Genomic DNA, 17,817 nt, shown 5'->3' on the forward strand with positions numbered 1-17,817 from the left:
TGCTGAGTGGTCAGCGGACAAGAACAATTTGCAGTTAGAGGCTGCATTCATGTCCTTAATGTTTAGAAGGAACAGTGACGGCCCTAGTATGCTTCCTTGGGGAATGCTGCAGTTCACTGAGAGGGAAGAGGACGTTTCCATGTTCCATGATGTTTCCATTGATGTCAACCACTTGTTCTCTTCCCTCAATGTTGGCTCTAAACATTGAGGGAAGACACACATCTAAAAACACACACACACACACACACACACACACACACACACACACACACACACACACACACACACACACACACACACACACACACACACACACACGTATACTATACAGAGTATATATATATATATATATATATATATATATATATATATATATATATATATATATATATATATAAAATCTGAATCCATCTGGTTGTGTTTTTTGCATTTTCCTCAGTCACTCCTGCCACCTGCATGTCCTGTCTCAACACAATGCATAAACCTACTATTGGCCTTCCTCTTCTCAACTTCAGGCCAATCTTCAGCACCCTTCTCCCAGTGTGCCCCTCATCCCTCCTCTGCACATGTCCAAACCATCTCAACCTTGCCTCACTTGTTTCATCCCCAAACCTTCTAACCTGGGCTGATCCTCAATGTAGACATTTTTGATCAAGTGTAACTATCTAGCATTATATCTAAACATTCACCGTTTCAAATCATCTCAGTTTTTCTCCAATTCAAGTCACTCTCACTCTCTGATATTTCAACTCATCATCATGGGGCAAATCTCTGCCTCATGTTTGTGACTAATGGCAATATTTTCTTTGCACTGCAGAGTTTTCAAATAGTGTGCTAATGATGCATGAACAGTAATGCCATGTCCAAATATGAAAATGTTTTGTATAACCAGTCACTGCAGCACATCAACAGGTGGCACATCGCGTGTGTGGAGAGAAGAGCACACAGACGAAAGTTGTTCACAGGTCAAGGTATGATTGCAAATATATCTAAAATTATGTGTGTATTGGTGTTTTGAATAATAATAATAATAATAGTAATAATATTAATAATAATAACATTAATACTACTACTACTACTACTATTAATAATAATAATAATAATAATAATAATAATAATAATAATAATAATAATAATAATAATAATGTAAATAATAATAATGATAATAATAATATTATTAATAATAATAATAACATTAATAATAATAATAATAATAATCTAAGTAGGAGGGGGGTACTTTTTTGGGAAAAAAACGAAATTATTTGTTTTATAAGTACGGTAGTTTATTGTAGAAGAGTGTCTCTGATTGTGCAGGTAGAAATTGTGTGGTGGGGGCAACACTCTTATCAATGTGTTCTCTCTCTTTGTGTTTGTGTCTGTCTTTTACTCCTTTTTTTCCATTTGTCTGTTACTATAAAAGACTTTGCTGAATTGGGAAAACGTAAAGCACATTCAAATCAAAGCTGCCAGGAAAATGAACACATCAAATGAGTCCTCTGTCTACAGCACCAATGACATTTTAAAGATCACCGGCACAACAATCAGCCTGGTCCTCGGAGTCCCCATCAACGGCTGTGTTCTGTGGCTGATATTAACCGGAGCATCTGGTACAATGGCCTCAGAGATCCTCGCACTCAATCTGAGTGTCAGTGAGATCATCTACAGCTTGTTACTTCTTCTCTATATTGTCACAAACATGCCCCCTGTATTCTACTTCGGCACTGGTTTCCAGGTCACCGGGCGTCCCGTCTTCCAGAGCTGTATCTGCATAGAGAGATTCATGGCAGTGGTTCACCCAGTGCTCTACCTCAAGTACAAACCTCTCAGGTACAGGGTGGCTTGCTCTGTCTCGGCCTGGTTGCTCATCATTGTGACATCGGTAACATTCATGCTGTTGGGTGCAAACAAGATAAGATTTTATGTTTATGTGAGTGAATGTCTGTTTTTCATGTCAGTGATGCTGTTGTGCAGCCTGGCTGTTCTCAGGGCTCTGAAACAACCCGTTCCAGGGGAGATGGGGGGGGACAGGGAGAGGGACAACAACATCAAGAAGAGAGCCTTCACTATCATATGCCTGATCATGGTGTCATTTGTCTTAACTTACTGTATTTGGGCCATTGTTGGTATCATTTATAGTCATGGATTCTTATCGTATGAAGACAAAATGTTATTTACGTGTATTTGTTTTATCATTACTGTGGGCACGGGGTCAGTTCAGCCACTGCTTTACCTCTGCCAAAAGACGGGCAAACTGCCCTGCGTAAAACCTATACAAGGTACATAGATAATCACACAGCGAACTCCCAAGAATGATCTGTTACACATCCATACCCCATTATAACTTTTGTAATCTTATACAAGTTATTTCATTGTCCATTTTGATTAACTCACTATACTTATCATTCATCTTTTCTATGTTGATGTAATTCTATCTTGTTTTGTAAATTACTATAAAAATAAAGTGCATTATTAATGTAGTGGGTAGACAGACCTAATCTACACAATGTCATTGTGAACATTATGAGAATGTGTTGTCTTCTTTACATGTTTTGACTGCACCAGTTAGTTGTGTTTCAACCTGTGCCTGTTTATTGCGAACCTTCTCTAGTAAAGTGGCTACGGCCAGTCTCTTGAGAATGAAGAATGTTGTTATTGTTGTTGTTGTTGTTGTTGTTGTTATTGGGTTTTTTTGTCACATGTTGCTATATCACGTTTAGCCCGTTATAACTAGATGGCGCTGGTACATCGTTTCAATACATATTGTAATATATTGAAGAGTTCACCACCACCAGTGGCCCGGCCCTCTCTCCTGATTTTGGCACCCTTCTTTTTTTGTGCGGCTGGTGAACTCCTGCCACTTAATTAATTCTCACCCACACTAGCCAGTCCCGCAGGCCACAGGGACTGGAGGGGGCCATGGATTTGGCTACAGCCTGCCATAAGCCTGCCGAAGTGTCCATCCTGCCTTTTCTTAAATAATCTGTTTGTTTTCTTAAAGAGGTGGTGCCATGGTTTTGCACTTTTTCTGTTTTTCATGTGTCTATGAGGTTGATAGAACTTCATTAACCCCCCTGGTGGTGTTTTTATGGTGTTTTATGTCTTCTCTGACTATTTTGAGTTTCTACCTGGAGGTTTCTGAGGGTCAAACGTGCCAATAGAGAAATATAGCGCTTTAGTGACATAGTAAAAACATACCCTCCCCCTCATTATCATAACACAACAGGTGTGGGTATGAGGAGGAGGAGGGACTAGGACAGGTGGGTGGTGGAGGAGGTGCTAAGGTGAGAACCAGGTATACTTAATGAACTGGAGGCGTGTCCACTTAAAAACATAATTTTAACAATTTCTGTACACTTTTTTGAAAAAGATCTTCTCCCTAGTATAACCATAATACTGAAAATCACGGCACCCCGTCTTTAAATGTCATCATGATTTGAGTGTGTGGGGATCTCATTTGAAATAAGTCGCTTTGATGGGCGATCCAGTTTAGAGGACCTTGTATTGCTAACTGTACTTCCTTGTGCTTTTTCCATGTCTTTCGAAATAAAGCACTTCAATCAACCAATCAATCAAGCCTTAGGTGCCGCAAAATAAGACAGTGGCAGTGCATGTACCAGCGCGTACATATAGCCAGCATCACATTACTTTATGAACAATATCTGTTATCATTTGCTAGAATTATTAGAAAAATAGCATACTCTCCGTTCTGTATCAAAAATGAAAATACTCAAAAGTAAAATTACCTCAAGAGTATACTTAAGTACAATAGGCCTACTCTCCAGACTAAATGGAGACGATGGAAATCTATGCAGATGTAACCAAATGGTCCCAGTGTTTTGGCTAAGCAGTTCTCATTCCCAAGTGAATACTATGCAAGTGTCCTTTGTATCAGCTTGTTTGCTGTCTTTGCCAGGACACTCCGTTCAGGACACTCCATTCAGCCATATGGGCACCTTGAGCACAAGATAACTTTCGGAGGGGAGCGCTGCTCATCAATGTCACATTGATCCTCCAGTCCAGGCTGTGTCAGACCGTGTTTACCGTTGACTCATTTAGGCCAGGGGTCTTCAATGCTTTTCAGGCCAAGGACCCTAGTTGAGAGAGAAATGAAGCAGGGACCCCCCACAGGCCCCACTACATATTGTATAACATTGTGTTTATAAAGATTAAACGTTTTCATACATTTCATAGATAGCTTCATAGACTTGTTTGACAGAAACTATCATCAGTATTTTCAGACATTTAAAACTCTCAGTACTTAACTTGACCTTATAGGCTCTAGCCTACTTGGTCTGCTCTTTTTTCCCTCTCTACACCAAACCTTTTTGCCGAAAACAGACGATCTACAAGCTCATGTTGTGAGCTTGTAGATCTTCTATTTTCGGCTAATGCTCCCCTAAGAATAATTAATGTAAATAAAAGAAAGAGTTCCTATCACACAAAGATTTGGAGACCCCCCAGTAGTAACTCTGAGGACCCCCTAGGGGTCCCGGGCCGACTGTTAAAGACCCTTGAGCTAGGCTATTTGTGCTAAGGAAATGATGACAGTTATACATCCAGACTGAAGGTTACACTATTGAGTTGCGATGATGAAAATCACACTTGTGGGTGGGTGGTCCAGTTTCACCAGCTTGTCTATTTTCGAATAACGGCGACAAATCTTCTGTTATGGGAGGTCACTGGCACGAAATATTTTCAAATGGGGGTCCGCAGCAAAATACATAGGCTATATCAGCTTGTGTCAGTCACGCGGGTCCATTTGTACCTTTATATTTTATACTTCTTTGTGTTATCCTTTTAGCCTAAATGTTTTGCTGTTGTACTGTACCTCCGTGCTGTTACATTCTTTTTACTAATACAATATTAAATCAATTAATCAATTCTGTTTCTGTTTTCTGCATTCTTACACCACCTTTTACTGTTTGTAGATAAAACTAATAGACTAGGTTGAAACATTGACTTTTATTGATTTAAAATATTAAATCAAATTAATATTAAATATTACATAAATCAATCAATCAATCAAAACTCTGCACCACTGCACTAGAGGATTTTCAGTGTTGCTATGTCAACATTGCAGACCCAGTCTGAGTGTAGTTGTTAACTTTCACCTGGAGGTAAAAGAAGACTCACTCTCACACACAAACACGCACGCACGCACATGCATGCGCACAAAAACGCACGTGCACGCACACACGCACGCACGCACACACACAGTGGAGGCAAGTCAACCATGCTGGCAAAGCAGTCAATGTTGCAAAGGAAAGGTTCAAGGCTATAACTAACTGAAGGAGTGGGAATCTCTCTGTGTGTGTGTGTGTGTGTGTGTGTGTGTGTGTGTGTGTGTGTGTGTGTGTGTGTGTGTGTGTGTGTGTGTGTGTGTGTGTGTGTGTGTGTGTGTGTGGGTGTGGGTGTCAATTAACAACCCACCATAACACCCCCCCCCCCCCCCCCTCCCACATGGTACGACCCAACCGGCAGGGGGGGGGTTGAAACAAAAGTTTTAGAGCCGAATGAATGAATATGAGAGAGAGAGAGAGAGAGAGAGAGAGAGAGAGAGAGAGCGAGAGCATGGTTGCCAGGTACGCTTATTATAAGCGACTTTGGGCTTGTTATTCCGTAAAGTTGCTTTTAAATATATTGGTGTTTTTTTAAGGGGCTTATACGCATCACATTGTGATGCGTTGTGAGATATTTTCGGCAAAGAGGGTGTAGAGGTCAGGTTTACAAAGTAGGCTATTGACAGTTTAAGTGGTTAAAGGAGCACTTCACCCCTGGAAGAACTTTTGTAGTATAATATTTGTAGTAGATAACAGTAGCACATTTTGAAATTTGCACCCTATGGCCAGAACAATATAGAAGTATGTGTTTTTGACTGGGGTTTGACTGGACTGCAGTATTACTACAATGACCATAATGCTTTGGGGCACTGCCCTTCCTTGATGGGAGGGGAGAATGCGTGGGGGTGTGGTCTACATTGTAACTTTCCCCTCCCAGTTCTCACTACAACAACATCAACACATGTTGCCATGTCTGCTTATTATAAGCGACTCTGGGACTTTGTAAATATTGGTAGTTGAGGGTTACTTTTTTTGGGCTTGTTTTTAAATACATATAGATAAAATAATTGTGTACTTGTCCACGGACCCTCATCTGAAATTATAATTTCTGCCAAGGACCCCTGTACCAGATTTGTGTTGTTAAAATGTTTCAAAAATATTCCATACATTTAGTGCTTTTTTTACTCAAGATTTCTTAGAAAATAGCAGATCTACAACCTCACAATGCGTCACATCGCTACGCGTTGTGAGCTTGTAGATCGGCAATTTTCAAATAGCCCGTGTCTAGGTTTCAAGTGCTCTTGGCCTATAGGTATTTTCTTTTGGGCTTGTTTTCATAGATCTGGTTGCTTATTTCTCTCACAAGATCTGGCAACACTCAATCTTGCTGCTGTTGTATTGTATTCTGTATTGATTGCATCTTTTAGCAAACTAAATATCATGTGTAAATTAGCAGAGTAGCACAAAGTGTGTGTGTGTGTGTGTGTGTGTGTGTGTGTGTGTGTGTGTGTGTGTGTGTGTGTGTGTGTGTGTGTGTGTGTGTGTGTGTGTTCAACATTCCTTCCCAGTTCCCATCATGAAGACAGTCCGGTGCTGGTGATGTCCATCTAGTCGGGACATCCATGGCGTTGAGGCATAGTCAACAATATAATAAAACAAAACGTTTCATACTCATGTCATGCATTTTCCCTTATTTCTGAGAACATAATGTTTCACTGTCATTTACAGTTATATTCTTTGGACTAAACTTGGCCATTACTTTAGAATAGATGACATGCTAATGTTCAAATACTCTTGTCATACACAGCCGAATCGTTTTCTTTTTATTTTCAACTGAGACAGTTTCATGCTTTCAATTGGTGTATATGGATAATGTTAGGTTTTACTATAGCCTATTGTATCTAAGACCAGTAAAGTTGAATCCAACGTGCTGGGGTCCCCAGAAAAAATGATTGCATGTCGAAGTAAATACTAAGAGAATGAACAAGAGTTTTTCACTATTATATAAGTCTAATAAGTCATGTAATTATGTACCATATTCTGCCAAATGAAAGACCTTCTCCTATCCTATATCATGAAACAGTTCAAAAGAACCCTTATAGATTTGGGTGTTCATACATTTTGTCATTATAAATGCTTACACAATGTAGAATATACCAATGAGTAGAGCAAGCAGTGTGTAAATGTAACCGTTTTATTTAGAAAAATAATATATATGGCTGTAGTCCCAGGTCTTCAACAGCAGTTCCATTTTTGCAGGCTGATGACGACTTTCTGTCCTGTCATTGGAAAGAACACATTAGATTAGACTTGTAGTTTACATGGATATCATCCGACGTGATACATAATTTATTCTTAGTTGCATGCGCACCGAAAATAGCAGACCTACAAGCTCACAAAGTGTTGAGTCCGCGACGCGTTGTGAGCTTGTAGATCTGCTATAAGGCGGGGACAAACGACGCACCCTTTTCTTTTTCCCTCCCTGCACAGAGATTAATTAATTTCATGTAACCATACTTTTTTTGTGAACAAGAGACACTTGTCCTCTCCCATTACCCGCAGTCCGTTTTAATTTTAGTGAAACGAGTCGAACGCAATCAGTAAGTAAAGTGACGTTGTGCTACTCTACGCACACGGCCGTCAGTCGGGACGAAACATGTCAGTCATGGCGGAGCTTCAACCTGGTGTTTGCACTTTCTATATGTACAGACCGTACATCTACATAAACGTTCAAATTTCAAATATAAAGTGCTGACCTCATGCCACGGATGTTACAATTTGAATCGGGTGGGTCTAAGTACCAGTATCTTCCGTATTGTTTAATAAAAAGCATTTTAATCCAATTGGTGGCCATGTTCTCCTTATGCTTTCAATTACGCGACCCTATCGGTTGGGATGTGTATTGCACTCTGATACATTTTACATCTATGAGAAAATGGCCACCGTTCGGATTTAAATGTTTTTTTATTGAACAATATGGAAGATACATGTACTTAGACCCATCCGATTCCAATTGTAACATAACTGTGGCCACGGGGTAAGAATTTAATATTTGAAATATGAACGTTTATGTAGATGAAAGGGCTGTGAATGAAAAAAGTGCCAACACCAGGTTGAAGTTCCGCCATGACAACAATGACAAACGTTCCGTTCACGCCAGGCTCCACAAGCTAGTTTAGTCTACCCAAGGGATACAACATGAGATTATAGTGATAGTGGCAACTTTACAGCATGTTTACTTACTCGAGAGACAAGCATCCACCGTCCACGGTCCGTGTACATTGTCAGTTCCACTAAGAAACATCCCCGACGGGTTGTTGCTCCTCACTGCCCGCCTTAGCTGCGTGTGGGTCCGGGTACTAAAGTATAACTCTGATATGTTTACACATGCCATGACAGTACATGTGTGAGGTAGCTAATGGGAGTTGCCGAGTGGGGAAATGTTTGGGAGACACCCTCAGGGGCCGGTCCTTTGAACCATGGGCGTTGGTTTGGGTTTGAACTACACCTGTAGTCACCTGCAGTATGTAGTTCGGACATAAGGTGAGACACGGCTGAAAACGTCATTTTCCGCGTCATTTGACGCTTTCAGCCGTGTCTCACGGATCAAACGGATCAAAAATCTAAAAACACAGATACAACACAAAAAAAACACCAGCATCATGTTTATGGGGTCCTAGACTTCATGAAAAAAGGTTTTGGGTGAAGTGTCCCTTTAAATGTCTGAATGAACATGACTCCGACATACACTGACGACAGTGCTGTCAAACAAGTATATGAAGCTCTATCAAATCTATGAAAAAGTTTAATCTGCAACACCATTTTTTACAACATGCAGTGGGGGTCCCTGCTTCATCTCTCTCTCAACTAGGGGGTTCTTGGACTGAAAAACGTTGAAGAAAGGGCTCGCTTCTTTTGGGCTTGTTTTCATGGACCTGGTTGCTTGTTTCTCTCGCAATACCTGGCAACGCCGGTTTAGAGCCGAATGAATGACTGAGAGAGAGAGAGAGAGAGGGAGAGAGAAAGGTCCACTCTACCGTTAGCTGAGCTCCCAGTGGGTCCAGCGTCCAGTCTCATTGTTCCCAGTGTTACAGACCAGAGAGAGAGAGAGAGAGACAGAGAGAGAGAGAGAGAGAGAGAGAGAGAGAGAGGTCCAGTCACATTGCTCCAGTAACAGACCAGTATAGACTGTATAATATTTCATACTGGTTTATTATTCATAAACAAAGTGATGCTCCTGCTTCTGCGAGGCGCGCTCCTGGTGAGCGTGCTGTGCACGGCGCGCGTGTCCGCTCAGCAACGAGGTAAGAATGATAATAAAACTCACCATGAATGAATGAATGATAACAATACCGATCAATGCACGTGATCAGAGATTGATAGGCCTCTCGTGATCAATAATCTCGTTTTTACTCAAGTACAAGTATCGATACTGCAATGTAGAAATACTCTGTTACAAGTAAATGTCCATAATTCAATATTTACTTTAGTAAAAGTACAGAAGTATTGTTATCAAAATGTACTTAAAGTACCAAAAGTAGAAAGTAGCCTACTCATTGTGCAGAATGTCCCATTTTACAAGCTTTCAAAATTTATTGAATTCTTTTGAAAATAGATCTACAGCATCATCACGCATTGTGAGCTTGTAGATCTGCTATTTTCAAATGGCCGAAATGTATATAGGGCTGAAGTGGTTAATGTATGCTTTGTAATAATAATCAAAATCTACAAAGTAACTATAAAGTTTTCAAATAATTGTAGTGGAGTAAAAGTATAATATTTGCCTCTGAGATGTAGAAGTAAAAGTACCGAAAATTGGAAATACTCCAGTAAAAAGTAAAAATACCTCAAAATTGTACTTAAGTACAATACTTGAGAAAATGTACTTAGTTACTTTACCCCACTGAGGCCATTGATGAAAGTAAAAAAAATGTGTTGCCAGATTGTAGATCTGGCTAGTAGTAGCCTAATCATTAGATTGATTGAATACTTTATTAACAGTTTGCAAATAGTCATTGGTGTAAAGTAACTAAGTACATTATCTCTAGTACTGTACTAGTACTGTAAAACTATTTAGGTACTTTTACTTTACTGGAGTATTTTCCAATTTTCTTTTACTTCTACACCACTACATCTCAGAGGCAAATATTATACTTTTACTCCACTGCAATTATTTGGTTTGTTTCCATTGTGGTTCTGTGTATCCTCCTAATCGTAGTGGTGCTTTTAGTTTGTTTCTGAATTCATTCAGAGTATTTCTCTGCATCTGTAGACTGTTCGACTTTAGTTCATTCCAGTTCATCAGTGGTGGGAAAGTAACTTAAAGTAGGCCAGGCCAACATCAGTGGTTCTCAACCTTTTCAAATAATGATATTTGAACTGGGGACCCTCCAAAATAATCATATTTTAACTGGGGACCCTCCAAAATAATCATATTTGAACTGGGGACCCCCACACCGATAAGCACTTGGAATGTAGGAGTTGAGGCATTACATTTTCGGTTCCACAGATAAATATTGTGAAAATAGGAGATTACCAGGAGCTTGCAGATCAGCTATTTTCACAATGTATGCCTCTTTCTTATATTATTTGACAATTTGGCCAATATTTGACCAGTTTTTATAGTATAGTTTGATTATTAAAAGTCCTTAAAGTGTCACTTCACTGTCATCTGGGGACCCCCCCTGGGGGCCCAGAGTCCCGATCCACAGGTTGAGAACCACTGGGCTAAGCTAACCAGCAGCACATAGTAGGCTAATTCAAATCAGCCCCACCTTGACCAGCTGCAACGTGAAAGTGATATTAATCTACTAATTACAATCCAATATCATGATTGTGAAACAGATCATTCATCTGCATAATGAGAAACACATTTATATTTGGTCCTGAAAGTATATTTTTGATAATATCAATACTTTTTTACTCTTAATCGAGTACACTTTTGAATACTGTACATGTCTTTTATTTGTAGCAGAGTATTTCTACATTGTGGTATTGATACTTTTACTTAAGTAAGACATCTGGGTGCCTCTTCCTCCATTGCAGTTTATTGACAGTCTAACAGCTCTAGTAGTTGTATGTGACATTGTTCTTTTTAACGTCAATGAGAACAGCTGAGTCAATACAAGACCTGCATCTAATTTATATTCATGACTTCACTTTAGAGAGAGGGAGAGACTCTTTGACAATGTAAACATGTTTCTCATGGCCCTTTGAGAGAGAGAGATTTGAAAACTATCTTTGAATATGTGCATACATACATACTTACAATACATACATGCGCACATTCATTTAAATCTATTTCATATGCAAGGAAAAGAGATAGTGAGTTATTGTTAATTACCTGTACCTGCAAATTATGTACATTTATATTAATTATTATTATTTAATTTGACCCCTGCTTGATTGTAAAGTTACAATGTGACACAGCTCTTTTTACACATTTCTTTTTTCCAATAGGCCTATATGTCCTTAATTGTACATACATTTCTTATGTTTGTTTTTATTTCACACCTTGTCAATAAAGAGAGAGGGGAGCATGCAATAACATTTAAGGAACTTTATTGGCATGAGAAAACATATGTTTACATTGCCAAAGCAAAGTGTCAAAATAAAAACAATTACATTCTGTGTTAATGTATCCATTTATAACTCTGATGACACGGAACCATAAAGGGTCCATTTGGTTACATTTCTCAGAGTTTGGTTACATTTCTTTAATTACATTAATGATGAGGATTTTACTGTGTAGAGAAGAGAGAGGTTTTCTCATGCCAATAAAGCTCCTTGAATGAGAGAGAGAGAGAGAGAGAGAGAGAAGCTAGTTTAGCTATACGCTAGTTTTTCCAAGTTGCACTGTGACATATCCTTGTATACACATTTCTGTGTTCACTTTATTGTAGCCTACATGCATTTCTTAGTTTTTTACTTTCTTTGGCAATGTAAATGTATGTTTTATCATGGCAATAAAGCTCCTTTTAAATTTAAGAGAGAAAGAGACGGAGGGAGAGAGAGTTGAGTTGAGTTAATCTGAATAACAAAGACACATTCTACTTGTTGTGATTCTACACATTCCATTCCTCTATGGCCTTTTGTTATTCACCTCTCACACACACACACGCACGCACGCACGCACGCACGCACACACACACGCACACACACACACACACACACACACACACACACACACACACACACACACACACACACACACACACACACACACACACACACACACACACAACCCCCCACAGACGACCCATGACTCCCCCCCATCTGCTCTTACAACCCCTCTGGTGGTTAGGTGTGTGTGTGTGTGTGTGTGTGTGTGTGTGTGTGTGTGTGTGTGTGTGTGTGTGTGTGTGTGTGTGTACATACATCCTGTAGGGTGTGTGAAGACTGATTTGTCACCAGTGTGTGTGTTTTATGTGAGTGTCTGCGTTTCATGTGCGTGAAGCAGAGACGTAATTAAGTGAGCACACACACTTCAATTCAATTCAAAGGAGTGCTATTGGCATGAAAAAACATACGAGAAAACATTGCCAAAGGAAGTCTCAAAATAAAAACAATACAAACTAAGAAATGTATGTACAATTGAAGAAGCTCCGTTTCCCATCTTCCCACTAATCAAGCTCCTTTCAAGCTGTATAGCTGAACATTATATTGATTGAATACTTTATTAAGAGTATGCAGAAAAAGTGGTACATTTATACATTAAAACTAAAAAGGATAACACCCTGAGGGCTTGTTTCCATTGTGGTCCTGTGTATTCAATTCCATAGTTTATAGTTTCAATGTACAGATTATATATATATATATATATATATATATATATATATATATATATATATATATATATATATATATATATTATACTGTTTAGCGTGACTGATGATAGGTTATTGGTTTACCTATGATCCTAGATCTATGCATTTGCTGTATTACCTCGTGTTTACCGTGCTTACTGTAAATCGCTCTGGATTAAGAGTGTCTGCTAAATGCCTGAATTGTAAATTGAAGTGAATACAGCAATGTGTAAACAGAGCTATGTCATATATTGTAACTTTGGAAAAAACACTTAATAGTCATTTGCTGTTAGAAATAGTTTTATATACATGACATGGAGGCAAGGGTAGCTTGTTCTAAAGCTTTATGGGACAAATAACAGCATTTTCAATGTTTTTAAAATGTTTTTAAAGGTAGTTGCTCCGCTCATATATACAATACAGTAGGTCTATACAGTAGGTCTAAGGTCAACGCGGTACACACACACGCAGGCAGACAGACAAAGAGACAGGCAGACAGACAGACAGACAGACTCATTAACTCCTCTGTGTGTTATCTGTTTTTCTTTGTCCTGCATCTCATCACTTCATCACACCTACATGACTTTACACCTGTAGTGTGTGTGTGTGTGTGTGTGTGTGTGTGTGTGTGTGTGTGTGTGTGTGTGTGTGTGTGTGTGTGTGTGTGTGTGTGTGTGTGTGTGTGTGTGTGTGTGTGTGTGTGTGTGTGTGTGTGTGTGTGTGTGTGTGTGTGTGTGTGAGAGAGTGTGTGTGAGAGACCACCCTGTTGATGCTATCATGCATTCACACAGCTGATTACATAGATAGAGTAATTAAGGTGTGTGTGTGTGTGTGTGTTTACATTTCAAGAAGACAATTCAAAGTGCTAATTGTAATCATTGCTATAGGGCAGGGGGTCCAGGACCCCTAGGGGGTCATCATAGTTACTACAGGTGGGCCGCCGAATCTTTGTGTGATAGGATGTTTTTCCTACACCGCGCATTCCTATTCGGAGGGGAACTTTAGCCAAAGCTAGCAGATCCACAAGCTCACAACGCCTCGCATTGCGAAAATAGCCGTTGAGATCGGCTATTTTCAAACATTTTAGTACCTTTACTTTTGGTACTTTAAGTATATTTGTATGCCAATACTTTTGTACTTTTACTGAAGTAAAATTTAGAATTCTGGACTTTTACTTGTAACAGAGTATTTCTACATTGCAGTTTTGATACTTTTACATCAGTAAAAAATGTGAGTACTTTTTCCACCACTGCTTGTGTCAGACAAAAATAACAGTCTCTGTCTCTCTCTCTCTCCCCAGGCTTGTTCCCAGCCATACTGAACTTGGCCAGTCAGGCGAAGATCAGCAGCAATGCAACGTGTGGACAGAGTGGACCAGAGGAGTTCTGCAAACTGGTGGAGCATGTTCACCACCGGAGGTACCTGCAGAAGAACCTACAGTGCAGGATCTGTGACGCCAACACTACTGGTAATCTATCAATCTGTCTATCTGTCTGTCTGTCTGTCTGTCTGTCTGTGTCTGTCTGTCTGTCTGTCTGTCTGTCTGTCTGTCTGTCTGTCTGTCTGTCTGTCTGTCTGTCTGTCTGTCTGTCTGTCTGTCTGTCTGTCTGTCTGTCTGTCTGTCTCTCTGTCTGTCTGTCTGTCTGTCTCTCTGTCTGTCTGTCTGTCTGTCTGTCTGTCTGTCTGTCTGTCTGTCTGTCTGTCTGTCTGTCTGTCTCTCTGTCTGTCTGTCTGTCTGTCTGTCTGTCGTCTCTCTCTTCTCTTCCGTCTTCTTCTTTGATAATGATGATGATGATGATGATGGTGTTTGTGGGTGTGGTCTTGCAGCAGAGGGCACAGAGCGCCATCCAATCGGCAACGTCATAGACGGCACCAACAGCTGGTGGCAGAGTCCCAGCATCCAGAACGGACGACAGTTCCACTGGGTCACCGTCACCCTGGACCTGAGACAAGTATGCACGCGCACACACACACACACACACACACGCACGCACGCACGCGCACATCCAACCGAGAGAAACTCGAGGACTTTGACACAGCGACCAGCTGTGTTGGAGATCTGAGGCTTGTCAATTCGTGGAAAGAACACGTCTGTCTATATATAAGGTGTCTTTCCAGACATCCATTACCGCCACAGTCTAACCAGCTCTGCTGTTAGTTTACATCTGCTTCTAAGGTGATCACGTGAGATGAGCAATCTTTTGCGTGTGTGTGTTACCGGCACACACACCACATGAAGGATGCTTGGTTCTGACCCCAGGGTGTCCCTGTCTGTCTAGACTGACTCACTGTCTCAGTGTGTGTGTGTGTGTGTGTGTGTGTGTGTGTGTGTGTGTGTGTGTGTGTGTGTGTGTGTGTGTGTGTTCCCTCTCAATAATTTTGTTTCTTTCTTATCTCCGTCTCCCACATTCCATTCATTATGTGTCAACACACACACACACACACACACACACACACACACACACACACACACACACACACACACACACACACACACACACACACACACACACACACACACACACACACACACACACACACACACACACACACAGACACACACACACACACACACACACACACACACACACACACACACACACACACACACTGCAGGTGTTGCCGTGTTCCAGACCGTATCAAAATGTTCTATTAACACAGACACTACTCAACCTTCACAACGTACTAGACGATTAAAATACATCAACCAACTCAAACATTTTCATGCCAAGGACCAATGGTGGACAAAGTATTCAACCAGCCTTTACAGAAAACATAAATAAATACAACTCAAGTATTCAATAGTGCATGCTTTTAAAATACTTAGAAGTCTGTGGCTGTACTGGTCAGCTCCCTGTTCAACAGCAGAATTCTGTGGCTGTACTGGTCAGCTCCCAGTACAGCCATCAGACTGTGGCTGTACTGGTCAGCTCCCAGTAGAAGGTGATACTGGTCAGAGTGTTAAATCATTCTCTCTCTTTCTTCCTCCAGTTATTTCAGATCGCCTATATCATCATCAAAGCTGCCAACTCGCCACGACCAGGTAGCTGTAATCTCTCCCTGTACTGTCACAACTTCCTGTAACTGTCACCACTTCCTGTAACTTCCATTCTATGAAATGTCTTTCTTTCTTTCTTCTCATTGATGTTGTTTTGTCTTTCAGGTAACTGGATTCTGGAGCGTTCGGAGGACGGGGTGACTTTTGAACCCTGGCAGTACTACGCCATCAGTGACACTGAGTGTTTGAGTCGCTACAATGTCACGCCCCGCCGAGGACCGCCCACCTACAAGAGCGACCACGAGGTCATCTGCACCAGTTACTACTCTAAACTGGTCCCACTGGAGCATGGAGAGGTACCATCACCCCCCCCTCTCTCTCTGTCTGGCTCTTATTCTGTCTCTGTCTGTCTTTGTCTCACTCACTCTCTCTCTCCCCCTCTCTCTCTCATATATTATCTCATGTTCTCTCTATCTTTCAGATACACACATCTTTAATCAACGGGCGTCCCAGTGCCGATCACCTGACCCCAGAGCTGCTCCAGTTCACCTCGGCCCGCTTCATCAGACTGCGCTTCCAGAGGATTCGAACCCTCAACGCTGACCTCATGATGCTGAGCCACCGCGACCCAAAGGAGGTCGACCCCATCGTCACACGCAGGGTGAGACAGAGAATGAAATTAACTATGATTAATATCAATAACTGAATAGCTAATAATTAAAACCAGCCTCATTTATTCCTATGGCAATGAATAAATGAAGACCAAAAAACAGTAAAAGTACCTGCACACTGTGCTGTGGTTTCCAGACGTTTTAGCTCGAAAGTTTTACAATTATGGATTTGTTTTTTAATGGAATTGGGTTTGAAAAATGTTTGAAAATGTTTTCTTTAAAAACATATTTTGAATTAATAAAAAATAAAAAATAAAAATAAAAAGTAATTTTTACTCGTGTCATGACCCATAAAAATGGGTCTCGACCCGGGGTTTGTAAACCACTGCTGTACAGCGTGTATAGGGGCAGGCATAGGTATATAGAGAGAAGTGAGAAGAGCCGCCACATCAGTCAATGAATGAAAGACACCTGGGACAACGCTGCCACAATAGACCATCAGCAATATAAAGGAACCGATTACTAAAAAGATAGAGAGTCAAAAAGTGTTGGTCAGCAGCAATCCGTGTCAGAGTGCTTATCCACCTTTTAATTTCAATACCTACATACCCTAATGGCCTGATGCTGCCTGAGGCCTGACCTGTCTGAAATGGAACTGCTACGGGATTCCGCTCATCCCTGCGTCTGATATGAGCACTGACATTTTCACATTGTAACTCAGAGAAACCTTGTACAACACTGTTATATAGGAGCTGTTATCATTATGGTTACAAACGGTTTTGCAGACGTCAGTGAATTCGCTTACCAAGGACAAGATACAATATACGACTCAACAATTTGTTATCAATGCACGTGTCCGATTGTCCAGTTGAGGTGGTCATCGTTGTTCTTATCAGCTTGGGGACGTCTTGAGGCGCCCATGATGACATTTTGTTGCTACGTTTCAGTACAATCCAGTGCACAGAGATAAGCTTTCTGTGTCAAGGTCACATGAGCATGGCAGTTCAAATGGGCCATTAAATGATTAGATGGCTATACAAAATGATACACATATGACTTTAATTCCATATTAATTTCAGATCTAACAGATCTGCATGCTTGACATTTTGAGGTGAAGCCGGATTGGGCACAACTGCCACACCGGTAGTTCCAGAATATTGTTTAAAAATGTTTTTCTATGTCAAACACTCTCTCTCTCTCTCTCTCTCTCTCTCTCTCTCTCTCTCTCTCTCTCTCTCTCTGTCTCTGTCTCTCTCTCTCTCTCTCTCTGTGCATGTCAGCCTCAACTGTGACAACTCTGAACCACTGTTTGTGTTGAATGTGTGTGTAACACAGTGAGTGTT

General features: G+C 40.6%; 1 protein-coding gene across 1 annotated transcript in view; it reads left to right on the forward strand.

Moving 5' to 3' along the window:
- Positions 1-9,291: 9,291 nt before the first annotated feature.
- Positions 9,292-17,817, forward strand: part of lama1 (laminin, alpha 1) — a gene marked incomplete at both ends in the record, with an annotated part of 39,950 nt that continues 31,424 nt past the window's right edge. Inside the window, 6 exons of the mRNA XM_084048739.1 lie at positions 9,292-9,364; positions 14,166-14,333; positions 14,696-14,817; positions 15,857-15,908; positions 16,029-16,219; positions 16,345-16,524. Of these exons, the coding sequence (XP_083904865.1) occupies positions 9,292-9,364; positions 14,166-14,333; positions 14,696-14,817; positions 15,857-15,908; positions 16,029-16,219; positions 16,345-16,524 (786 nt within the window). The remainder of the gene's footprint in view (positions 9,365-14,165; positions 14,334-14,695; positions 14,818-15,856; positions 15,909-16,028; positions 16,220-16,344; positions 16,525-17,817) is intronic.

Source organism: Gymnoscopelus microlampas (genome assembly GCF_963454915.1).
Source record: "Gymnoscopelus microlampas genome assembly, chromosome: 22".
Lineage (NCBI taxonomy): Eukaryota > Metazoa > Chordata > Actinopteri > Myctophiformes > Myctophidae > Gymnoscopelus > Gymnoscopelus microlampas.